Consider the following 27520-nt stretch of genomic DNA (forward strand, 5'->3'; position numbering starts at 1 on the left):
TTTAATTCCCTCTTTATGTTAAAAAACACGTAATATGATTGTACATACAGTTCTACATGTACAAACATCACACATGACTTACTTCGGTGGCGGTAAGACACACACAACAACCATGGACACTCACTTGGTGTATTTTCGTCAGGCGTACAGTAGGCAGACAACTGAAAATGAAACTAGTTTCTGGTATGTAATGGCAACGGATGCATCGAGTGGTGATAAGCCATTTATGTGCGCTTCATTAACATACAGATTATGATTAATAATACTATTTAGAAACTCATCAAATGAAACACATATTATAGATTCAGCACAGTTTCAAGTACTTTGTTGGGTTGAGTCTCAACTGGAATTCGAACCCACACCAGGCATCAAAGTCGCGGTGTGAGTTGCAGTGGCTGAGTGGGTTGGATAGCTGACTGAGAGATGGGTGCTTGACTCCGTGGGTGTGGGCTAGAATCCCGGATAGGACACAACTCAAGAAAAGTACCAGAATCTGTACTTTACTAAGGAAAAGTAGCCCCAAACATAAAAGACAAATTTTAAAAAAAAAAAAACCCAAAAAAAACCAAAAACAGATGTCACTGTTGTGTGTCCTCAGGTATGTGTCATAATTACATCCAGTACATTCACGGTACACTTTCAAGTGGTGTGCCGATTTGTTTAAGATACCGCTTGTTTGTTTATCTTTTTTCCATGTTTTTATGTTATGTAACATGTAAGGTGTGGACATTGATGGAAATATTGTTCAAATCTGTTTTCGAATTTCAGCGAAAGTTTCCATACATACTGTAGGGGTTTCAAAGGGTGTGAAACGTCAAAGGCTGTCTGATAAATGTATTCCTATTGTATTCTATAACACTGAAGGAGAGCTAGTGGGACTGGACACTGTATTGAAGCGCATGGAATTTTGAGTTAATGTATAGAGTCACATTGTCATAATTTTAGTCATGTCGAGGCTAGCCGGGTTGTAAACTAGCGGGCAAAAGAAAGTATAGTTTTTTTTAAGTTGTTATGAACTGAGCGTCTTTGAGGAAACGAAATATAAGTGACAACAGACGTAACTGAAAACGTTCCAAAAGTATTGTACACATTACAGAAACGCATATTTTTGGTTCTGTTACGGTTAAGAATTTACCGTGACAAACTATTTAACAAATCCCCTTGTAAACCAGCAAAACAGAACAAAGACAAGTTGTTTACGTTCAAATAATATATTGTTAAACCACGAGAGCGAGATATACAGAGTCACAAGTCAATATATCAATGCTGATTACAAATACATTTCAAGAGAGACAAAATCTAAGTCAGTGGGTCACAAAAATACAATATATCAAACTCACCAAAGTCTTTATGTGAGAGGGAACGGCTATGGCAAAATGTAAACAAAGCGATCGGTGCGACAGCAGATGATGTAGATTCAGGATTTCAAGCGTTGGCAGTATATCCAAGCGTGGCAGAGAAGTAAATCCAGCAGATAGGTATGAATATCAGTGAGAGTGTCGCCCTCCACACGGCAACCAGTCTATTTATATAAACTAAGCCACTTCCCGAAAGTTCGGGCACAAACTAACATCGTCAACACTTGAATGGTCTCGAACCAGTATCGCGGAAGCGAAACATCGAAAACTAGGAGCAGGTAAATTCCGGAATGCCAGAATACTAAAAGTGTTGACCAGATATTAAAACGAAATGTGACCCATACTATTTACTATCCAAAACACCAAACATTGTGACCCAATAACAATTAATACTGAATTAATAACAAAATACACAGGAAATACACACTCATAACAGTTCTAAAGGCCGAAAACGGGGACGCAACGGCGAAAACGGCACAGGATCATGGGATTAGTCGACGTACAGTGTCGAAGATTGCGTGCAGCAGGAATTCGGGCATACCGGCCCTTTCGTGCCTGGTCTTGGCCCCGCAACATCGGTGTAATCGACTGTAGTGGGCACGACAGATTTACAGGTGGCAAGTACGGAATTGGCAACGATTCATATTCACAGACGAAAGCCGTTTCCGCCTGTACCGTAATGATGACAGATAGCGTGTCTACCGACGTCGTGGTGAACGTTTAGCACGCCCATGCTTCCAGGAAGTTCATTCTTACGGTGGTGGTGGCGTGATGCTATGGGGCGGTATCTGTGGTGACGTAAAAACTCCATTGGTGCTGATAAATGGACATCTGAATGCACATCAGTGCATCCAACAAGTTTTGCAGCCAGTTATCTTGCCTTTCTTGCAAACTCAGCCACAGAGTGTCATATTCCAGCATGATGACGGCCACCACACAGCAACATCAACAATCAACGTCTTGCAACAACACGACGTTAATGTCCTGCCGTGGCCTGTCTGTTCTCCGGATTTGAATCCCATTGTACACTTATGGGATCACTGGAACAGGCAAATCAGGCACCGCATACTCATTCCACATGATCATCAAGAACTGAAATGTGCCCTGAGAGAGGAATGGAACCGCATGCATCCTGACGTTATTCGACGTATGACCACGTCAATGAGGAGACGTATGCGGGCCTGTATTGACGTGGCAGGAGATCACAGTGTTACCAACAGTGACCATAGCCTGAAAATGAATTCATCAAATTCTATGCCCCGGTTCGTTCTATTCAACATTATGAGTGATGTTGAAATAATCCAACAGTTTTTCTTAGTGTTGATTATTGTCTTTTGAGACTGGATATAATCACATTCCATTCACCCAGATATCGTCTTTCGTTTGTCTTTAGTGATGCTGAAAAAGGACCCATACTTTCTTTTGCCCACTAGTTTATATAACAAAAATAAGATTAGACAAAACAAATATCTGTCGACAAAGGACAGTTCGAGAACTAGCAATTATTATAAGAAAGCTAAGAACTAAAACTAGCAACTCATCATAAATCAATCTTTAAACATACAACAAAACAATATGAACATATCATTTAGATCGCTAACGGCTGAAGGTAGCTCACCATGCTACACACCATGAAACCATAAAGACTTCTTCGACTGCTCCTTGGTCAATACGCCGAATATCCTTAACGCACATCCTATTTAAGTTATTCGTTTGGTTTGAATTATAAGATACGTATAATGTTAATTCATCTGACTCGTCATTCGCCTGCATCGACAAGACACATGCATGTCATTCTTAGCAGGAATCTGGTAGTTGCTATTAGTGCAATTTAGATGGATTACATTGTAGGTTGTTCCTTGTGTTACGGTTCGTAAATTGCCGTGACAAAAGGTGTAAGAAACCCCCCTCTGAAACAGCAAATTATAACACAGACAAGTTCAAAATAACCAACCATGCATTGAGCAAATCATGAGCAAGTTACAATGAATCACAATACAGATTTCTAGCAGCACACACAATGCAACCCTAGGTAATGGGTCACAACTATAAAAATAATAACTCGCCAGAATCTTGTTATTAAAGAAAGATCAGATAAGCTTACTGAAGCTTGCTTCAACAGTGAGCAGTCAGGCATAGGGTATCTTGGATGTAGGATGTAGGTCGTGACGTTGTTGACAGTCACTGATGTGCAGATGCAGAACTCCAGTAATTCAGAGTTTAAGTCCGTGTCCACAACACAACAACCAACCTTTTTATATACGATACAGAGTCGGGAACAGTCAAGCCAAGCATGGCTGTCTCCAGAACGATCGCGAATATGAAGTAAACAATAGATTGCCCAGGTCAGGTAACTCTTGAGGGCTATATAAAAAGGCATCCCGCTAAAAATACTATTACTGCCATAACTTCAGAAAACACACTCTAGTAACAACCGGTCCCCCGTGGCAATGGGTTGATATACTCCTGATGTTTGTTTTTGTTCCCCTTGGCCTCAGGGAACATTCTTACGAGAGTGTATTTCTATAAATTGTATTAATAATTATGTAATAATTATTATGGGTCACATTTCGTATGATGAATGCTAAATACTTTCAGTAATTTGGTAGCTGACTTTCAGGAAGTGCTTTAGAGTTACCTCCTCATGAGTTTATGTTTTGATTACTTCTGGGAGACTGTTAGAAGATTCCACGTTGATGGCGATGGTCGTAAGTGCTGTAACTTTCAGGATTTGATGACTGAATATAAGTTTTAACCGTAACAACATAAACAAACATCGAGGGTACATCAACCCATGGGCCCCGAGGGACTACTGAACACCTTAAATATCCTACTGAACACCTCAATGTTAATGTGGCAGATATTTGATATTGTATTTTTAACAATTATGTACAAATTAGTTTTTAGTTATTTAACAATTTTATAAACGTTTGTATATTAATAGTTTATTGCAGTTGCAGAGATATCACTTCACATTTGGATATTCACGCATAATTGTATAACAATCACTTTGTATTGCAGGTATAACATTTCTTATCTATAGTGATGCATGCTTTTCTATCAACAGCTCTGGTCATTTTGAAACTGACTATACTCAGCATAGGCAGTCAGAAACATATCTATTAATAGCCTTGACGTCAGTGTTATTCTAGTTTCATTAAGGATGGTTAGGTAGGGGCCTTGCATTATTATGTGCCCTTAATTGATCCAAACTGATAGGATCATTCAAACTCTTGTCCTCTTTTACTAACTCAAGTCTTCACTCCACTCTCATTGCTTGCACTGACAAGACATTTTCTTATGCTGGAACATAACATTTTATAACATCACCTAAGGCCCGTTTAATCTTTATATCAATTAATCGGTGTGTATATCTTTAAGTGCTATATTGTTGATATTTGTATGTTAACATAACCTGTAACTTATGTGTATGTGTACAGGTTAGTTTCGGATTATTATGGTCACGAAGCTTACTCATAATTCAATAATGTTTTAGTGTATAATGTTTAATATGTATTCAAATAAGTTACATATCTATTTCATTGAAGTGTTTTCAGCACTTTTGGATGTGTGGTTGATTGATTTTACATACGAGAGAAAGTATGGTGTGCATGTGAATGTAAGTATGAATGTGATGGAAGTTTGAGCTAGTTATATTATATCCTAGGCATTGAAATGGCAGAGAATATTATATGTGTAGCCTACGTTAACCTAACTTTACCGTTGTTCATTGTTTATACAGATTATACGTGCGACTGACTGGCTTGGCGGCTTGACGGGCTTCTACTTTGTACCCTAGTGCCATACACCGGGTAGGAATTGCATGTAGCATGATTGTATATATTTATGTTGTATTGTGTACTTTTTATACTTTATCTGGGCATGTTTACTGTATTCATATGCCTCACTAACTTAATATTTATGGCAATTACACAAGGAGTGATCGCCTCTTGTAGTCTATTTGTCCAGAGTATGTGTAATAGTGGTATTTCATCTAAATGTTGTGATAGCTGATTTTACATCTCCTGTATATATTATGACTTTTGTAATCATTGAATCATGTATTGTTTCAGGGTGACATTATCAGTAGGGAATAATTATTCTCACACCTGTAACCGGTGTCCTGGATTCATTAACGTCCAGTCACAAACCCGGTTAATACTGAGCTGTTTGAAGCATGGGAATCGGAACGTGCACTTAAACCAACCTGTGTCAATCAGACGATACGAATCTTGCATCTTGTTGTTTTTCCCACAGTTATTTCATAGTAAAGTCGCCACAGTGTAATTCACCTTCTTAATATTCACAGGGACTACACTTGAACGTTTTGTGAAATTTTATTTATTGGAATACCAGGCAAATCTAGATTTTGCAGACGAGACAAGAAAAGCAGACTTAGAGTTATCTCTCTTCCATCGACTTGCATTCGCAAAATATAGGCGATTTCCGTGCATTATTATTCATTGTTATTTGAGATAAAGAAGCACTACCACGAAGTACTCAATGAGTTGCCATTGAGAGAGAGAGAGAGAGAGAGAGAGAGAGAGAGAGAGAGAGAGAGAGAGAGAGATCGAGAGAGATCAGACCTGTGAGACATCCCAGACGACAAACTGGTTTGGTTGTTAGCATTGTGTGATAATCTGCTGGAAATAATGTCATCAGCAAGTGACTGGTACCAAAATAAATCCTAATCTGCCCAAAACACGTCACAATTTAATTCTGGACTCACAATAGTCCAGAAACTCTCCGCACTGTGGCCGCTCTCTCACAAGAGATTTGGCAAAAATAAACATGCAGCTATTATGAATATGTTACAGCGGCCCATAGACTGGCCCATGGGCAGGCCCATGGGCGAGAGTGTTTAATTTCGTCCAGAATAAATGTTTTGGAGGTTGTAAATGAATGAAAAAATGTTAATAAGTATCATGACTCAAAATTCAGCTCGATTTGACTTGACTCCGCTAACGGACAGCGATTTTAAAAAATCTCGCCCATGGGTGAAAAACATATTGGCCCATGGACGAGAATATTTACTTTCACTGAAAATACATATTTTCCCCCCATGTTTTGCAGTTTGTAAATAAATGTAAGTATATTTATTAGTGTCGTGACACGAAAATCAGCTTATTGTGACTTAATTCATATAATTTAGAGCGATTTAAAAATATCATTTGGCCCATGGGTGAGAATATTCACTTTTACTCAAATTACATTTTTTTGCATGTTTTGGGTGTTGTAAATGAGTGAAAGTATGTTCATAAGTATCATAATACAAATTTCAACTTATTTTGACTTAATTCCGTTAATTTAGAGCGATGTTTAAAAATCTCGCCCATGGGTGAAAAACATTTTGGCCCATGGGCGAGGACATTGCCTTTTACCCCAAAATATATCGTTTCACGTGTTTTGGAGGATGTAAATGAATGAAAGTACATATATGAGCATCATGACAGAAATTTCAACTCATTTGACTTAATTCCGCTAATTGAGAGCGATTTTAAAAACTCTCGCCCATGGGCGAAAAGCATTTTGGCCCATGGGCGAGAAAATATTTTGTTCACTCAAAATAGATCTTTTTACATGTTTTGCAGTTTGTAATTGAATGCAAGCATATTTATATCATGGCACGACATCCAACTCATTTTGACTTCATTCTGCTAATTTAGAGCGATTTGAAAACAATCTTTTCCAATGTTTTGAAGGATGTAAATGAATGAAAGTGGCTTAATGAGTATCATGACACAAAATCCAACTGATCTGGTTTAATTTTGCGAATTCTAAGTTATATAAGTATCTCTCCTGTCTTAATTCGACTAACCTCGCTCGTGGACGAAAATATTTTCATTTGCTTGTTTTCTTTATTCTGCAAGCATATGGTTAAAATTCAAGTGAAATTATAATGACAAATAATTTCAGTTTAATTTAGTGAGTTTAGTTCTATGTCACACTCAGCAATATTCCAGCAACAGCATGAGCATCGATCTACGCAATTGGGAACTGATGTGGCAATCAAGTTGGCGAGTCTGACCACCCGATCCCGTTAGTCGCCTCTTACGACAAGCATAGTCACCTTTTATGGTAAGCATTGCTTCCTGAAGCCCTGTTCTACTCCAGATCTTCATAGGTCCTGAACGCAGAGAAGTTATTTGTGAAAGTCCTTACTCCAGTGACACAAAGACTATGCTGGGACACATAAATAAACAGCGTTGTGAGATCTTTAAGCTGTTTTGAAATATGTCTTATCAATCCCACTGGCATTCGCCAATAACCACTTAAATATAGAATATATAGTCCGTGTTCCTTCAGAACAAATAAGTAATGAAGGATCCCCAACTGGGTAATTAAGTAAACAACTCAAAATACTGTCACTTTCTGCCTAGGACATCACGCGTCACCAGTCGTGAGCTAATGACCTTGTAAAGGAAGGAAGCACACAAGGAAACACAAAGCACCAAAACTGTATTTCTTTCTAGGTGACACACGGTATGTTGTCAAAATTTTCGTTGTTCAATACATTCTATAGTGGGCAAAACCTTACGCTTGGAAAGTGTACCTACCCAGTAGTTTTAAGTGTACCTACCCAGTTTAGTATGTTTCGTTTTAATATTGTGGGATCCACTTTTAGTAATTCCCGTTTGCCAGTTCTTCGACCGAGGTTTTATGGGGTATTCTCCTATTTGTCAGACCAGGAATAATCTTCTTTAACATTTGTACCAATTAACATGTTCCTCGTCATGTTCCAGCGCACACAGTCACTTGGTTCGTGTCCAGCGCAACTTCGGCTGCGTTTAACAGTACTTCAGCCAGTTTACTGTATCAGTCGAAATCTTACAATGAATGAATGAATGAATGAATGAATGAATGAATGAATGAATGAATGAATGAGTGAGTGAATTATAATAAGAATTAAGAGAAAGATGTATATGTGAATGAATGAAAGAAATAATAAAAGAAAGAAGTACATATGTGAATGAATGAAAGAATAAATGATACACCACGACCATCCCTTCCTAAACATGCTAAATAATGCAAAACTATCGTTAGATCACATGTGTTAACATCAGCTAATTATAGTCTCCCTTGTCAGACATAACAATTTTCAGACAGGTTTAAACAACAAACTATCTGCTTGACTGCACAGCTGCCTGTTGACGTAGTATACCCACCTCACCTAATTTTCCTGCGTAATCTTCATCTACATCACCGTAAGCAGAGAGCACAGAAGGCCGAATATCTGTAACCACTGAACCGTGGCGTCTCACTGGAACAAGCTAAGTTCCCAAGTGCGGGTGTCCTTCTCTACCTTTTCCATTAATCTTTAAAACATCTAACAAGCTCAACGCATGCAACTTTTAACTAAAATGTGATGTTATACATATCATAAAAGTAATTTTTAGGTATTATTCAGTTGATAAATTATCGTTTTATGATGCATATATGTATGACATGCTGGACGGGTATTGGGCATTTTGTGATAATTTACCATTACCATTTTCATAATGCATAAAAAAGACACTCATTAATCTATCACTGAGTTTTGTCATTCTTTCACTCCAATACGGTCGCTAAATCCCCTCTGATCATAGTGTATGGACTCTCCCATACCCAATTCACCTAATCCTGAGAAATCAACCAGGCATGACATGCCCACATCACCTAATTAATTTTCTGTACCTATCGATCAAAACATACATAAAAGGGAGGACACCCTGTTCACTAATGGGAGTGAGCCTTGTAGGGAGTACCCTCACTCTCACAAACCAACCGACTGGGGAGAAGCTGCCGTGTTTGTCGGGAATTCTTGTGGCTTTGCTAAATAAATCGTACATAAACATGTAAAATATATTGCTTTGATTGTGTAACTACCCACATTAGGACATTGAGACTATTCTGATTTATCGAGTAAAATACGATTGTATGGTTTAGAGTTTAAATCTTGGCATATCTTACCGGTTTTGCTACTCTACCCATCTACCTGGGGCGAGCATGTTTTGGTGGTTTTAGTATTTCATCTATTTGTTTAGATTTATTGATTTATTTGTTTTATAACTGTAAATTTATTCTGACGTTTGACGAGGTTTGTGTAGTTATCATGTATGTTATGTAATTATATTATTGGTATGGAGTGGCTTTGATATGCATGATTGTGCTTGCCAATCCAGTCACGATTACTTGAAGAGATTAGTGTAAACTATAGATTAACGTATCCATACTGTTAATGGGTGATCTTTATATTGGGCTATGAGGAATACGTAAAATATTCGAGATTGATTTTGCGTTTACTTTTCTATCTTTTTATAAATTTTCGCTATTTTTGCTACAGTCGAAAAGATTTACCGTGCCTTCGTTGTGTACATTCATCTTCATCTAAAGATTGTCCTATATGGAAAAGAGAGATGCAGATTAGTAAAATCAAAGTTGCTCAGAACATTAGTTATAACGAGGCTAGGAAACTCGTACCATCCAGTGATCCAAATGGCTCATATGCTTCTGTAACTAGAAAAGTAGCTGTAGTAACATCTTCAATTGGCTGTCAAACAGATCTGACATGGACACATTCTATCAATCCCGAGCCCACCTGCACGTCAGATTCCAGTACACAAACGGCTGTTGAGCCTTCTTCAGCTAAACAAGTTCCTGTTACATTATCAGCTGTTACTGTAACTTCAGTTCAGCCGACAGGAGCACAAAGTGATTCAGCCAGTTCACATTCTAGGAAGGGGAAAAATTCGTTATCTAGATATAAAACTGACTTTTCTCGTAACAACGAAACGGGTAGAGTATCAAAAGGTTCTGATGATCCCATCTAACGTTATAATAAGTTTGGATCACTTGAAGTGATGGATGTCTCAAGTTTATCGCCGAAACGTAATGGGCGAACAGGATCTCCTGTTAACCCGCCCAAGAGATGAATACTTCTCAGCCTTTGATTCAGTGGAATTGCAGAGGATTGAAGAATAACTTAAATGAAATCCAGTTACTCATACAAGATCTTAAACCGTCAGCATTATGTCTTCAAGAGACATATCTTAAAAATACAGATAATTTTAATCTGAAACAGTATAGTGATTATCACTCTTTTTCTCCTGCAGGAGATAAAGCTACTGGAGGCACTTTTATTTTGGTTCATCAGAGCGTCACCCATAGCCCTGTCGCTCTGAATACACATTTACAAATTGTTGCTGTTCGTCTTACTCTGCACATGGCACTGACATTGTGCAGCTTGTATATACCTCCCTCGTCAAATATTCATCACTCAGATCTTCAAAATTTATATGATCAGCTTCCGAAACCATGTCTTATCATGGGCGATCTTAACGGGCACAACCCGCTTTGGGGTAGTGTCACCACAAATACTAAAGGTAAAATCCTTGAGGAATTCATTTCCGATAATAATTTATGCATTTTCAATGACGATTCAGCTACTTACCTGCATCCAGCTACGGGAACGTATTCGTCCCTGGATATATCATTTGCCGACTCAAATTTATGTAATGAATTCGAATGGGAGGTGCATGATGACCTATGTGGGAGTGATCACTTCCCAACTATTCTTAAAGGCATTATCCCTGGGGATGATCCACCCTTATCCAGACGGAACTTCAAGAAGGCTGACTGGTCCTTATATGAAACACTTTGTATTGACCATTTAAAACCTGATGTTTTTGTAAACAGCGAAGATCCTATACAGCTGTTTTCAGATATAATCAATAACATTGCTGACCAAACTATCCCCAAGTCCTCTGCAATTCCACATATTCGCAAACCATGGTTTACTAATGACTGTAAACAGGCCAGAAAGAGTAGGAGGAAAGCGGAAAAGTATTTTCGCCGCCACCTTACAGTACATAATTTAGATAGAGTAAATATTTTAAATGCCAAGGCTCGACGCACTTTTAAACAGAGTAAGCGTCTGTCTTGGAGGAACTATGTTTCCAAAATTAATTCCCGTACACCTATATCTAAGGTGTGGAATATGATACAAAGAATTAAGGGCAAAGGTTCCAGATCTACTGTGCATCATCTGAAGGATGGCGACCCGTTATTAACTGATAAATCTGATATTGCCAACAAGCTTGGTGAAACTCTCGCCAAACATTCTTCTTCGTCCAATTACGTACCTGAATTTCAACACTACCAGAAACAGCAGGAGAAGAAGAGAATAAATTTTACCTCAGACAATGGCGAAGACTATAATGGATTATTTGCATTACATGAGCTACACACTGCCCTTGAGCAAGCTCATGATACAGCGTCGGGAGCTGATGGTATTCACTATCGGCTCCTGAAACATTTGCCCAAATCATGTTTGGAAACAATGCTAAATATTTTTGTTTCAATATGGACTTCGGGAAATTTCCCGTCTTCTTGGCGTAATGCTATTGTAGTTCCTATTCCAAAACCTGTCCGGGATCATACTGATCCGTCTAACTACAGACCAATTTCTTTAACGAGGTGTGTCTGTAAAACCATGGAGCGTATGGTAAACAATCGATTAACATGTTTTCTTGAAACTAACAACCTTATCACAAATATTCAGTGTGGTTTCAGGAAGAATCGTAGTACCATTGATCATTTGGTACGTTTAGAATCCTTTGTAAAAAATGCATTTATCAATAAGCAACATGCTGTATCGATCTTTTTTGATCTCGAGAAAGCATACGATACCACCTGGAAGCATGGCATTTTAAAGGATTTACATGGTTTCGGTTTAAGGGGTCGTTTACCTCTTTTTATATGGCAGTTTTTACAAGGCAGGCAATTTCAAGTCCGAATAGGTTCTACCCTGTCTGATCATTACAATTAGGATCAGGGTGTTCCGCAAGGCAGCATTTTGTCTGTGACCTTATTTTGTATCAAGATCAACAGTTTATCCAAGGTTTTAAACGATTCAATAGATGGATCACTATGATTTTAATACATTTCCTGTCGCGGTAAGAATATGCATACTATTGAACGGCAAATGCAATTATGTTAAAACTAAATAAATAAATGGTGTCTGGAGAATGGTTTTAAATTTTCTAAGACTAAACTAATTGCATCCATTTCTGCCGTAAGTACAAACCACATAAGGACCCAGAATTATTTTTAAATGGCACTCCTATCAAAGTCGTTAAGGAGGCCAAGTTCTTAGGTTTGATTTTCGACTCTCATTTAACTTTTCTTCCGCATATCAAATCCTTGAAAACTAAATGCCTGAAGGCATCTATTGAAAGTTGTGTGAAACTCTAAATGGGGAGGGGATCAAGCTACACTCCTGCACCTATACCGTTCACTTGTCCGTTCGAAGCTTAATTAAATGGTGGAGCCTGTAAAAGCAATCTAAAACTCCTTGATTCTATCCACCACCAAGGTCTGAGACTTTGTCTTGGGTCGTTCCGAACTTCTCCTATTGACAGTCTCTATGTCGAAGCCGATGAACCATCTCTTACACAGCGCCGTATCAAATTAGCTTTACAATATATTACAAAACTATACTCTAACGAATCCAACCCTGCTTTTAACTGTGTTTTCGATCCTCTTTATGAGCATTTATACAACAAAAAGCCTTCTCTTGTTCCGCCTCTTGGGCACAGAATTAAACCATTCATTTCTGCTGCCGGCATTGAGCTGAAAAGTATAGCGCCTTCTCGTCTTCTTTCTTCTCCTCCTTGGCAATTAGTGAGGCCACAAGTTGACCTCACATTAACAAAGTTAAAAAAATCAGACACAAACGAATTACAATATAAACAAGAGTTTATGCAATTAAAAAATAATTATAGTACATACAAATCCTTATTTACAGATGGGTCCAAAGATGGTGGCACAGTTGCTTGTGCCACTGTCATTGGATCCAGAACTATATCTTCTCGATTACCTGATAACAGCTCCATTTTCACTGCAGAAGCAAACGCAATATTAACGGCTCTTCAATATATTCAAAGACATCCTAATCATGTACAGTATATAATTTTTTCTGACTCTCTTTCTTGCCTTCAGGCTATTAAAAATTTGTCGTGTAAACATCCACTTTTAATTGACATAATTGAATTGTATAATGATCTTGCAACTGGCCAATGCGGCATCGTCTTTTGTTGGTTACCCAGCCATGTAGGTATTTCTGGGAATGCAATGGCCGATCTTGCTGCTAAGGCTGCACTCAACAAATCTGTGACACCACTTCTTATTCCATACAGTGACTATAAAGCTAGCATTAGAACTTACTTTCGTGATCTGATGCAAAAGAAGTGGGACACCCAAGTGGGAATAAATAAATTACATGCCATAAAACCTTATATTGGTTACACTCACTTGGGCTGTCAGTCCAGATTTGAAGAGGTCATTGTGCGACGATGTCGCATTGGCCATACGGGTTACACCCACAGTTATTTACTAAAAGGCGATGATCCTCCGTTTTGTATCCTTTGTGATGAGAGAACCACGGTCAAGCATATCCTGCTTGACTGTGTTGAATTCTCCATCATAAGTGATAACTATTTCGATGTCAAAACAATGAAGGATCTTTTTAGCACAGTTAGTACTCATTTAATTCTTGGATTTTTAAAAGAAATTGATTTTCTTATTGAATTGTAATTGATATGTTCTGTAGATAGTTGTATTTTAATGATTGGTAGTTCAAATTAGTAACTTAGATTGTTAGTGGCTGTACCCTCAAAGGGGGTTGAAGTGTTGTAAAATTATTGTCCTCCTGAGAGGGTACGTAAGTCCAATACTCTCATAATCAATTTAAATCTACTACTAGTTTTTAATCGTAGAATATTTGTTGTTTTAAGTAATGGCTAAATTTCAGGATAATCGCCAATAGCTGAGGGGATGGTGTAAATCCAGCTAGGGTTCATGCAGGCAGCAGAAGTAATGTAAGTCCCCATGGACCTTAGTATGGTGATCTACCTTCAGTTGTTGGCGATCTATAGCCCCGGTTTTATGTTGTATTGTCTTCTTCAATTCCAATGTTTTAACTTTCAATGCTAGTTTTATGTTCTGTGATACTCTAGTGTTTTTACTGTCCTTCGCTGACAGGTTTTACTTTTTCTCTTTTCTCATCCTAACATTACTATAACTTATATTGTTCTCGTCACGATATGGCTGCAATATTGTTGATGTGACGTTAAATGTTAACTCATTCACCCCAAAGGAACATTACCGCCGAACCGAAATCTTATTACCAGGTTCTACGTGTGAATAGGAACAAAGAAGGTAGAAGCCTCATACCGAAATAAATCGTACACTATGTATCGATGATACGTATCTACGCATCGGTTTCAAACAGAACAGATTCAGTATCGCATGTTGATTTCAAAACGAACCCAGTAATGACTAATGTAACCTATAATAAAAAAAGAAATGACCAAAGTGAAGGCTTAAACAAACGTATGTTAAACCTCGCTATATCCTATTTGGTTTTTGGAACCTGTGGCCATATATTATAGACCACGGTCTTGTCTGACGTTCTCGGAACCTCCCTGTATGTGATACTGAAGGCAACTGGAACTTGTGTCCCAGGTTCACAATCTACCCACATTGGGACCATGACCACAAATCGTGTCGATGAAACATCCACCTTTCAATATCGTTTGGAAATGTCCGTGAATATACGGGTTAGACTTCATTTTCACAAACCCATTACTTGTCGTCAGAGGCGACTTATAGGATCAGTAGTCCTAATTATTTACAAACCACCGCCATGTATCTGGAATATTGCTGAATGCGATGATAAACAACAACAAAAACAAGAAGACATATATACGACTGTGAAGAGGCATATGCCCCAAACCCAGGCATTCAAGACAGCTCACAAGGGCACCTATTCATGCCAATACGTGATACAAATGTGAAGAAAATCCTAAACCGAAAACCAGGAGGGGAAATGGTTGGATCGACTGGTAACACAATATGTGATTGTGTGTGTTGGTTTTTCCAGTTCCATCGATGTATTCAGCGCCGGAGTTTTCAGCATATGGATATCTGGGATACAGGCAAATTGTCTCTGAAGGAAACCCTAGCAGTATATTCCTTGAAATGGACATGTCATCAACAGTAGTCATCACTGGACCAAATACAGGTCAGCAAGTCATTTCTTGGGAAATAGTTTTTTTCACAGCAGTATACATCTCACTACTGAGCGATAATATCTCCATGGTACAAAGTGCACATATTGTGCATTCTGCCATAAATGAAATAAAAAAACGGTCACTCGTGTTGTCAGAAATATTGTTATACTAGGAGAAATTGAGTGGTATGCATTTGAGTGGTATGAAGGAATGTTTGTACTAGAATGAAACTTGTAATACCTTATATGCCTCACTTGCCGCTGAAATGTGTTATTGAAGGGAGATTAAATATTGTTGTTTCATACCATTTTGGTGTAAGGATACTTAAGTTCACAAACACGTTTTCTATGTCTATTTTAAGATTCACGAACAGACTACATTATCAGGAGAATTTCACGACATAATAAAATCATTATTATGGATAACGACGCCTTTCCAAGCACGATATCGTCCCACATATCTACGGTCACCTTGTTTCAAAATCTCGACTGTGTCAAACAGAACCTCAAGTTCCTCGTCTTGGCTGACATTGAAACAATTCGTCCTCTCTTCCAGAAGGTACTGTGCCAGCATGTTCTGCAACTGACATACATGTATACTACGTCACAGCCCGTCACTTTCTTATGAACATGCCACCTTTTTCTGTCTGGTATGTATCGTCTGGTATGTCATATCTATGTATTTAGTCTATTTACACAGTCAGCCTGTATGTCATGAATAGGTTCAGCAGCTTGATCGGGACCTTGGAGCGGGCTTTCTTCTTCGCCACTTCTCTAGATGGCTGGTTGTGTTGACAACGGGGGATGTAGATACACTGACCATAGACGACATCGTGTTGGACAACGTCGCTGTAACAACGATAGACAATATTCATGGCCAGGTATATTTGGCATGGTTTCGTTACAAATTGTTGAAACATATGCGTATTAATTATATAGAAACCTGCAAAATAATACTGCAGGTCACGTCATGCATGTCATTGTCAGACAATTATTGAGCATGTAGTTTTTAACAGGATTTCCAAGAACGCCGTAACCCTCTTTTTCAGAATTTGTTTGATAAGGTTACAACATTTTGTTCCTCAGTACAGCTTTCAAAACGTTTAATGGTAGACAATCGGTGAATATTTCGAAATTTCATGCATCAGTGACATAGATTATGTGAGATGCAGTTTCCGATTTTGACTTGTATCACACGTCCCCGAAATACGTCACGTATTGCCTGGTATTACCTGTGTTGCCTGGACCAGACCCGATTTGTCTACAGACATGTACAACATCGTACACCTATTATACTCTGAAACAAATGTACAATCGATTCTTCTTCAATCAGAAATTTCTTATGAATTTGGAAAGGTTTTAGTCTATTTGCTTCTGTTTGCATCACTTTTCCCATGGTCCCACTTATGCAAATTGCAAAATATCACTCTGAAAACTGGTAAATGTAGTTTACGGTATTTCCGGTCTTCCACGGTCAAAAGTTGACGATGAAAATATTCCTTCATAAAACGTTTGCAACGTGTCCATGTATGTGTCAGTGATTAATACAGTGCTGAGTTGACTGACAACAGTTTAATGCAATACTTCTACTTTTTTTAACAATAAACAATGTTCTTGTTCGTGAGTGAGTGAGTGAGTGAGTTTAGTTTTACGCCGCACTCAGCAATATTACAGCTATATGGCGGCGGTCTGTAAATAATCGAGTCTGGACCAGACAATTCAGTGATCAACAACATGAGCATCGATCTGCGCAACTGGGAACCGATGACATGTGTCAACCAAGTCAGCGAGTCCCGATCCCGTTAGTCGCCTCTTCCGACAAGCTGAATCGCCGTTTATGGCAAGCATGGGTTGCCGAAGGCCTATTCTACCCCGGGACCTTCACGGGTCTATTCTTGTTCGTGAAATATATAAGCAACAGTATTTAATAAAGGCCAATGTATTTACAGAACGTCTCCTTACTGCAGACTTTGATGTGGAAGAATGCTTCACGAGAACCACAGAATGTTTCACAATTATCGACACAGGACATTACCTCTCGTATTTTTCCCAACACCAAGACTGGTTTGAATGGGAGGGAACTGAGAGTTCCAATATTACCGGTGGGTCTACAGTTGACATCAATATAACACGTAGTTTATGAGCAAGTGAAAGAAAGAAAAGACAACAATACACGCACACATCCAGTTCTGAAAAGTATTGCAGTTATTTGATGTCGTGTCAACGTATATTCAGAGGAAAGTTTGAAATTACCACCGAAAACACAATACTTAGAACCACGGTTTTTTAAAACATGTATGTTACAATGTCGGTTGTATTTAAGGTTAATATTTGATTAACAGTCATATTACTTTGACAGAACAGATACATGTTAATACGCTCGATACTCTACGTCAACCCACTTTGTCATTTAAGTCCAAAAGCAACGACTTGTGGCTTACAAACTGTCATTGCGATTCTTTCCATAACATTCATTCCAAACTCTTCCTCGGGGCAATGTCTAAAATACAAATATAACTAGAGATACAATTTTACTCTGTATCAATCAGTTGGCTGTTGTATATTTCAACCAATACGCCATCGTTTTATTGCTTTCTCAAGTGCTTCCTTTAACAATATATTTCATTGGTATAGACCAATGATAACAATACACTATAATCTTCAATTTCAGTGGTTTTCATGCAAGTTGGATAACAAAACGAAAACCTACTCTGAGTCATGCGACAATCTAATGTCTCATCTGTCAAGGGTGTATAACTTTAGGTGAGTTGTTCCATATTTGCATATTTTCAAAGAAGGTTAGAAGAGCCTAGTACATACATTACATCACGTATATTTTATAATTCTGCATACAAAACTGAAAGGAAAAATCTGTATGATCATGCATATGAGGATAACAAAACCCGTTCGATATTCATAAAACAATGTGTGCTGAAAGCAAGTGCGACACACAATTCCCAATACCTTGTTCGATGAGAATCCCCGCCATCCCCAGGCGCACACACACATGAAAGTAAGCCCCAGTTCTATGTCCTCCACGCATCTAGTTCACACTTCGGAGACTTTGGTGACGTCAGAGAGTTAATTTGGTGACGTCAGAGAGTTAATGTGGTGACGTCAGAGAGTTAATTTGGACTAATTAGTGTTTGAAGAAGTTGAATCATGTTCTTTTACATGTTCTTAGAAAAACGTGCGATCCTGCCTCTGCAGTAACGAACATTAGACACCACGTTTGCAGTGGTTGGAACATTGTTTACAGTACGTTGAAATTTGAAGTTACTCCTTATGTTTTATAATCAGCTAATCTATGCAGAAATTTAAGCAATTTCCTTTCACCAAGACGCTGATCCGCGGAATGTGTGCCACATATATTACGTGTCTCTTGCCAAAACGTTATTATATTGATGTCAATGAGGAAGAGCAATTTTACACATGTCTTTTCTACTGTAAACTTCAGATAGCTACTAAAACATTAAATCCATGTGATTTATAGGCAGTTGTTTCTGAATCGCCAGCGTAAGACGATGATACGTGGTATCAATCCTCGAATCCATATCGTGTATGTTACGTGTAAGGACATTGAGAAAGATATTTTCAAAGAAGTACTATGGAAGTACTAAGAATTTAACGCAAATGCTTTACCCTACTATATGGTAAACTCCAGTACTGCATGGTTCGCAACTTCATTACTATCTGTGGGTGTCTTTCCAGTTACACATACACTGAGCCCGCTGATCAGTCTTGGGGAAAATATTACAACGGTACATGGGATGGAATCATGGGACTACTGGTTAACAAGGTAATGCATGGAATCTGAAAATAAATACTCCATGTCAAAGCAACTTGTCACTTCACCACTTCAGACTGTACCAGGTTTTAGGTCCGATGAGAGACAACGGTGGTGTTCTGACGAAACATGTGGGTTCCACCTTATAAACGCTGGCATGGTGCATAGAGCCAACCCATGTTGAGAGCAGTAAGGGAGGTATTGTGGTTGAAATGTAGTGTCAATTTGTCTGACTATGTGTTCCATATGTACCCACGAACCACTTTCAGGTCGTGATAAACTGATATATTTGTGAACAGGGAAGAATATGCATATCCTGCCACTCCTTAAATCAAATGTCTAGAAAACAACACTTACATGTCATCTTTGTGACACGCAACCTTGTGGAAAGGCAACAAAACCGAAACGGTTCCAATTAGTACATTCATGTTCAAAGCGATGGACATTGATTTAAATCAGTTATGATAATTTCATGAATAATTCTTGTATCACATTTTTTATCGGTAAAAGACGTATTCATTGTTTCTCATTGTGATCATTTCAGAGAGCTGACATATCGGCAGTACCCTATGTTGCGAGCATTCTTCGGTCTGACCACGTGACATTTCTGTATCCAATCAGATACAGCTCCAAGGACATCCTGTACAAAACGACAGGCTCGCGCGTCGACTGGGCAGTACTGCTCTCCTGCTTCAAGTGGCAGGTTTATTTGTGCCTGTCAGTTATTCTGGTTGGGGTGACTACTTTCTTTCTCATGTTCAAAAGAGTTTCAGTCCGTCAGACGGGGCGCCGAAAGGTTGATGACTGTCAGACTCTGGAGACAATAATGTCGACCATTGGAGTCACATGCAGTCAAGGTAAAATGATTCCGTTTTGACCTCTGAGATCAGCGAATATAATGGAGTTAAGACTCATCCTACCACGTCAAATATGATCTTACATGCAAAATGGTATTTGGAGTTATTTATGGTCAATGAGTTAGCAGACATCTCATTATCGATATATACCCAGATTTGTTTCTGTAAATATTTGCTCTTGAACAGTACTTCGATCAGCTGATATAACAAAACACCGATGTAGTCGTATTAGTTTTGTGACACCATTGTGAATATACTAGTAATATGAGAATATCTGCAAACGTTCATGCATTAAAAGAAAACCAGGAAAAAAAATATACATTGCAGGGTCTTCTACACTGTCAACCACAGAGTCTAATCGGATCCTGCTCGCCTTTTGGTGGCTCACTTGCATTCCCATCACATCTGTGTACTCTGGTAACCTGGTTGCCATCCTAACCGTGAGCAAGGAGAATGTTCCATTCACGGGTCTAGATGGTCTAGATGGTCAATACTTAGAACCACGGTTTTTTAAAACATGTATGTTACAATGTCGGTTGTATTTAAGGTTAATATTTGATTAACAGTCATATTACTTTGACAGAACAGATACATGTTAATACGCTCGATACTCTACGTCAACCCACTTTGTCATTTAAGTCCAAAAGCAACGACTTGTGGCTTACAAACTGTCATTGCGATTCTTTCCATAACATTCATTCCAAACTCTTCCTCGGGGCAATGTCTAAAATACAAATATAACTAGAGATACAATTTTACTCTGTATCAATCAGTTGGCTGTTGTATATTTCAACCAATACGCCATCGTTTTATTGCTTTCTCAAGTGCTTCCTTTAACAATATATTTCATTGGTATAGACCAATGATAACAATACACTATAATCTTCAATTTCAGTGGTTTTCATGCAAGTTGGATAACAAAACGAAAACCTACTCTGAGTCATGCGACAATCTAATGTCTCATCTGTCAAGGGTGTATAACTTTAGGTGAGTTGTTCCATATTTGCATATTTTCAAAGAAGGTTAGAAGAGCCTAGTACATACATTACATCACGTATATTTTATAATTCTGCATACAAAACTGAAAGGAAAAATCTGTATGATCATGCATATGAGGATAACAAAACCCGTTCGATATTCATAAAACAATGTGTGCTGAAAGCAAGTGCGACACACAATTCCCAATACCTTGTTCGATGAGAATCCCCGCCATCCCCAGGCGCACACACACATGAAAGTAAGCCCCAGTTCTATGTCCTCCACGCATCTAGTTCACACTTCGGAGACTTTGGTGACGTCAGAGAGTTAATTTGGTGACGTCAGAGAGTTAATTTGGTGACGTCAGAGAGTTAATTTGGACTAATTAGTGTTTGAAGAAGTTGAATCATGTTCTTTTACATGTTCTTAGAAAAACGTGCGATCCTGCCTCTGCAGTAACGAACATTAGACACCACGTTTGCAGTGGTTGGAACATTGTTTACAGTACGTTGAAATTTGAAGTTACTCCTTATGTTTTATAATCAGCTAATCTATGCAGAAATTTAAGCAATTTCCTTTCACCAAGACGCTGATCCGCGGAATGTGTGCCACATATATTACGTGTCTCTTGCCAAAACGTTATTATATTGATGTCAATGAGGAAGAGCAATTTTACACATGTCTTTTCTACTGTAAACTTCAGATAGCTACTAAAACATTAAATCCATGTGATTTATAGGCAGTTGTTTCTGAATCGCCAGCGTAAGACGATGATACGTGGTATCAATCCTCGAATCCATATCGTGTATGTTACGTGTAAGGACATTGAGAAAGATATTTTCAAAGAAGTACTATGGAAGTACTAAGAATTTAACGCAAATGCTTTACCCTACTATATGGTAAACTCCAGTACTGCATGGTTCGCAACTTCATTACTATCTGTGGGTGTCTTTCCAGTTACACATACACTGAGCCCGCTGATCAGTCTTGGGGAAAATATTACAACGGTACATGGGATGGAATCATGGGACTACTGGTTAACAAGGTAATGCATGGAATCTGAAAATAAATACTCCATGTCAAAGCAACTTGTCACTTCACCACTTCAGACTGTACCAGGTTTTAGGTCCGATGAGAGACAACGGTGGTGTTCTGACGAAACATGTGGGTTCCACCTTATAAACGCTGGCATGGTGCATAGAGCCAACCCATGTTGAGAGCAGTAAGGGAGGTATTGTGGTTGAAATGTAGTGTCAATTTGTCTGACTATGTGTTCCATATGTACCCACGAACCACTTTCAGGTCGTGATAAACTGATATATTTGTGAACAGGGAAGAATATGCATATCCTGCCACTCCTTAAATCAAATGTCTAGAAAACAACACTTACATGTCATCTTTGTGACACGCAACCTTGTGGAAAGGCAACAAAACCGAAACGGTTCCAATTAGTACATTCATGTTCAAAGCGATGGACATTGATTTAAATCAGTTATGATAATTTCATGAATAATTCTTGTATCACATTTTTTATCGGTAAAAGACGTATTCATTGTTTCTCATTGTGATCATTTCAGAGAGCTGACATATCGGCAGTACCCTATGTTGCGAGCATTCTTCGGTCTGACCACGTGACATTTCTGTATCCAATCAGATACAGCTCCAAGGACATCCTGTACAAAACGACAGGCTCGCGCGTCGACTGGGCAGTACTGCTCTCCTGCTTCAAGTGGCAGGTTTATTTGTGCCTGTCAGTTATTCTGGTTGGGGTGACTACTTTCTTTCTCATGTTCAAAAGAGTTTCAGTCCGTCAGACGGGGCGCCGAAAGGTTGATGACTGTCAGACTCTGGAGACAATAATGTCGACCATTGGAGTCACATGCAGTCAAGGTAAAATGATTCCGTTTTGACCTCTGAGATCAGCGAATATAATGGAGTTAAGACTCATCCTACCACGTCAAATATGATCTTACATGCAAAATGGTATTTGGAGTTATTTATGGTCAATGAGTTAGCAGACATCTCATTATCGATATATACCCAGATTTGTTTCTGTAAATATTTGCTCTTGAACAGTACTTCGATCAGCTGATATAACAAAACACCGATGTAGTCGTATTAGTTTTGTGACACCATTGTGAATATACTAGTAATATGAGAATATCTGCAAACGTTCATGCATTAAAAGAAAACCAGGAAAAAAAATATACATTGCAGGGTCTTCTACACTGTCAACCACAGAGTCTAATCGGATCCTGCTCGCCTTTTGGTGGCTCACTTGCATTCCCATCACATCTGTGTACTCTGGTAACCTGGTTGCCATCCTAACCGTGAGCAAGGAGAATGTTCCATTCACGGGTCTAGATGGTCTGCTTGACAGTGGCTATGATGTTGGAATTGAAACTGGATCATACATTGCAGAGATCTTCAGTGTAGGTGATATATTCTCCAGTCGATCATCGACACAGACATTATGTCTAAATGTATCTGAATGGCAAAATATGCTGGTTTAGGGACTCGGACAACTCTGAGTTTAACAAGTCTAAGACCAACCATTGAGAGTAAGTCACTCAATAATAATTTGTTGGTTATACATAAAATGAAACACGTTAGATTTATAGGAAACAGAGAACACGGGCGTTTTCACCAGAAGTAATGCACAAGATGAAACATAACCAGACTGGTCCAGATAGTAGAACACCAAAGGTGATGTCAAGTGAACTGAAAACGGAAAATCTAAAGGACGGATAAACTGATTCCATACCGGTCCGAAACGGGAAACAGCAAACTTGTATGGATAATATTTCAATTGACTCCTGTCAAATGCATTTTACACGACTGATCAACTGCGTTTATTGATTAATACTGTATATGACTTGATCGTTGAACACAATAATGTCATGTTCTTTTATCTGATTTATTTTCGAAAGCTTATTTCGAGCACACAATATTAATCCTGCATTAACATTGTTTGGAAAAGTAAGGTAGTTTAAAATATTATACTGGGACGTTTCGGTATAGATTGCTTATATTGAACTTCTAAATGCCTATCAAACAGACTGGCATTGTTTTATTTGTAAGTCATGCAAAATGTGATACTTCTGCATTAGAAGTCACTGATATCTCTTTGCAGGGATCAAATGACTCGGTAAACAAGCAAATCTGGAAGAAGACCAGGGAGCACCAACGTGACAACCTTACTATTGAGCAAGACAGAATGTATCACAGGTCCAGACTAAATGAAGGGCGGTATGCTTTCATAACAGACAGGGACATTATCCACAGCTATATGATGGAGACATGCGACATGGCTCACACAAAGAAAAACATGTTTCAGTCCGCGTCTTCGCTGATTGTACCCAAACACTCTCCTCTGGCATTACTGCTTGATCCAGAGTGAGTACATGAATGACGACATCCTCTGTATGGCCACAAGGAGTATCTTTCCACACCATACAAAAGTATTTTCGAGACAAATAGTGATTGTATCAGATGATTTTATGTAACGAAGAAAATACCATAGAATGTCCAGTCTCTGTTATCCACTCAAATAGACTTCATTCGCATAAGGCATATCTCAGTTGGACCATCCGTCAAGATACCCATTATTCACTGATTCATCACTGGATCACAAAAAATATTCCCGAAGTGCTGGATATCTCAGGCATTTTCATGACAATCGGCCTATATATATATTAGCCAGATAAAGAAATGTGCATTGTCAAAATATTATCCCAGTTGATAAGCAAGATACTTTAATGGAGGGATCATGAGACAAGCGAGAATTTCAATTTCATCTTAACGACCATGCCACGACCATGCCAAAAGCGAACTAACGGGTATGTCCACCATTGGCATTGAGAACAGAAGTGCATTGACGACGCATACAGCCTATCAAAGGTGCAAGGAAGGCTTGTAGGACCCATCTCGTCCCAAACTTGCTCTATCGGGGAGGTGAATTTGCAGGGCATGACAGTAGATCAACGTTGTGGTGTTGCAAGAAATATATGCAAACCCTTGCTGTATGAGGGTGGGTATTGTCCTGCTGGAATGTTAACCCAGGGTTGCAGAAAGGGAACTGCCACAGGTCGAACAATCTGGTCCCTGTAGCCCACACCATTTAAGTTGCCCTGAACGATCACCAAGGTGAGTTCTTTAGCCTGCTGATATTCCACCCCAAATCATCACGGAAGTACTACCAAACCGATTTCTCTCCACGACACAGGCCTGTGCACTACGTTCTTCCACGCGTCAATAGGCAGGTTGACGTCCATCACTATGGGAAATGGTAAACCTGGGTTCATGTTAAAAAATAACAACATTTCTCCGCCAAAACAAGGGTCTGATATGATTTCGGCACCACATTCGGCATTCGATAACGTTGCATCAGGATACGTCGTATGGCGGGACGTCACGGTCTGATCCCGTGATGACGTAACTGTTTTGGGGTGAATACGACGAAGTCCTGGGATGGTCCGGGCAGTCATCACTGCAGTCTGAAACCAGTAACGAAGACGAATCTCCCTTATCCATTTGTCTTGTCTTGGCGTTGTTACGCGTCGATGTCCAGAACGTGTTCGATCGATGACGTCATTTGTGTTCTAGTAGTGTCTCACCAGTGCCGAAATGGTTATCCGGTGGCGATGTGCCGCCTCTTGTGGAGACATTCCCCCACGGACCATCCCAGTGGCTTCATGACGTTGTGCAGAGGTTAGCCTTGGCATACCATGCCTTTCAATAGCCATTTAAGGTTTTGAACGATCGCAAGAGCAGGGGTTGTGCTTTCCAAAGTGACAGTATTTGGTGGCAGTCATTCCTCTGTTTCTCTTTCCCGGAATGCACGTGCAACAACGTATTATTTCACGTCTCAAGGAAACCACTAACGTCAAGGACCATGGCACGTGCATGCATGTTGGATGAATGTCACTTATCTCTGAGTTTACATCCATATGTCTACACAGGTTTGATAAATTTTAGATTTACAATTTATGTATTCACAGTTTCTCTGTGTGCTTAGTATATGTATTGTATGGGAGCCAGGTTACTGGAGGGGTTGCGCTGGTTCACCAATCCCAACTCGCTTTCATGAATAAAATATGTTTAAACCATCGAGTACTGGGATCTCGCGCTACTCTGGAGTAGGGAGCTATTTCCAATCCAATAACTGACATACGTGCATGTAGTTTGTCAGTGATACCCGTATCGCTCCACAACCCACGGGTACGCGAGCTGATGCGGATGTTTGTTCCCATATTACTTTTCATGTTCGAATTATGCATGTTTTCCTTATTGTCAAATCATATGAATATAAATTACCTCTTAAAATCAGAGAATGGTTACCACGATGTTAATTGCATTTTCCTCCTCAAACAATTGCAGATTCACCCTTTCACGCGTCTGTGAAAATCTTTCAGTGATTCCTTATCGGAAGGTGCATATCAAATGACAGCACAGCTCTAGTGTGGGTGGTGATAAACGAGTGGGGGATGGGGTGGGTGGTGTTGTGGATCTGTGTCTTTGATTTCAGAATCCCAGGTATTTGAAGAAGAGGAAATCTGAAATGTGGTTATTCTGGGAAAACAAGAGATGACCTAATATACAGTGAGAAACACACTTTAGGTTTATATGATAGACAGACACTCACGTATTTTGTCCCGGTATCACGTATTTGTCCGACATGTGAAGACCTGTTTCAAAATTAGCGCAAACATGTGAAGACCAGTTTTAAAATCAGTACAAAGATGTGAGTAGGGCAAATACTTCTCGCTTGCTTGTTGGAGTTCAAGATATTTATGTTTCTGATCTGTAAGTTCGAAACCAACCCCAAAGATATACATTTCTCAATCCTTTTACAGGCTGATGGCCCTGTGGGAGCGGGGCATTATTGACAAATGGTATAAACAGACCACCCGTGAAGAAAACGTGTGTTCGTCCAAGGAGGAAGACGATAATGGCTTGAAACTGAGGGATTTGTTAACTGTTCTAGCTGCGGCTGGTGTTGGAGTGGGAATCGCTTCTGTTGTTTTAGTATATGAAATATGCAAATATAAAGTATTATCTTACATGGAACGGACGTCAGGTGGAGAAGGGTTTTAACCCTAATGACTGTTATCATCTGGCACATGCAGGGATAGTATTTGTGGAGGGATCTCAACGAAAGATATTTCCTCAATCCTTTACGGAGAGGACACATATTAGAGAACATGTGGCATGTAAAAACCATTTACCTACCCTTTGTGTTTCTGTTCCAGGTGTCACAATGAGTTGTTTAAACAGGTCAGACGTTAAGCGTAGTTTGCATATATATCTCACGGATTCCACGTCGGTTTGATCACTGTGGTGAATTGTATTATGAGCTCCATTAGTGAATATCAATATCTACCTACTTTGGTAGATCTTCAGAAATCCGTTAGTCCAACATGTACTAATCGATTACAGTTGAAGATGGTGGTGTCAGCGTGATGTCTCCAGATTCGTGTCATGTACACTG

At 39.1% G+C, this 27520-nt stretch overlaps 1 protein-coding gene across 1 annotated transcript; it reads left to right on the top strand.

The window, feature by feature from the left end:
* Window positions 1-15826: 15826 nt before the first annotated feature.
* Window positions 15827-27293, top strand: LOC137286565 (glutamate receptor ionotropic, delta-1-like). Its single transcript, XM_067818533.1, has 7 exons — window positions 15827-15967; window positions 16131-16289; window positions 22608-22920; window positions 23248-23462; window positions 24164-24426; window positions 26886-27033; window positions 27282-27293. Exons 1-7 carry the CDS (start codon window positions 15827-15829, stop codon window positions 27291-27293), a joined length of 1251 nt encoding a protein of 416 aa, XP_067674634.1.
* The last annotated feature ends 227 nt before the right edge of the window (window positions 27294-27520 follow it).

The sequence above is a fragment of the Haliotis asinina genome, chromosome 1 (assembly GCF_037392515.1).
Source record: "Haliotis asinina isolate JCU_RB_2024 chromosome 1, JCU_Hal_asi_v2, whole genome shotgun sequence".
Classification (NCBI taxonomy): domain Eukaryota; kingdom Metazoa; phylum Mollusca; class Gastropoda; order Lepetellida; family Haliotidae; genus Haliotis; species Haliotis asinina.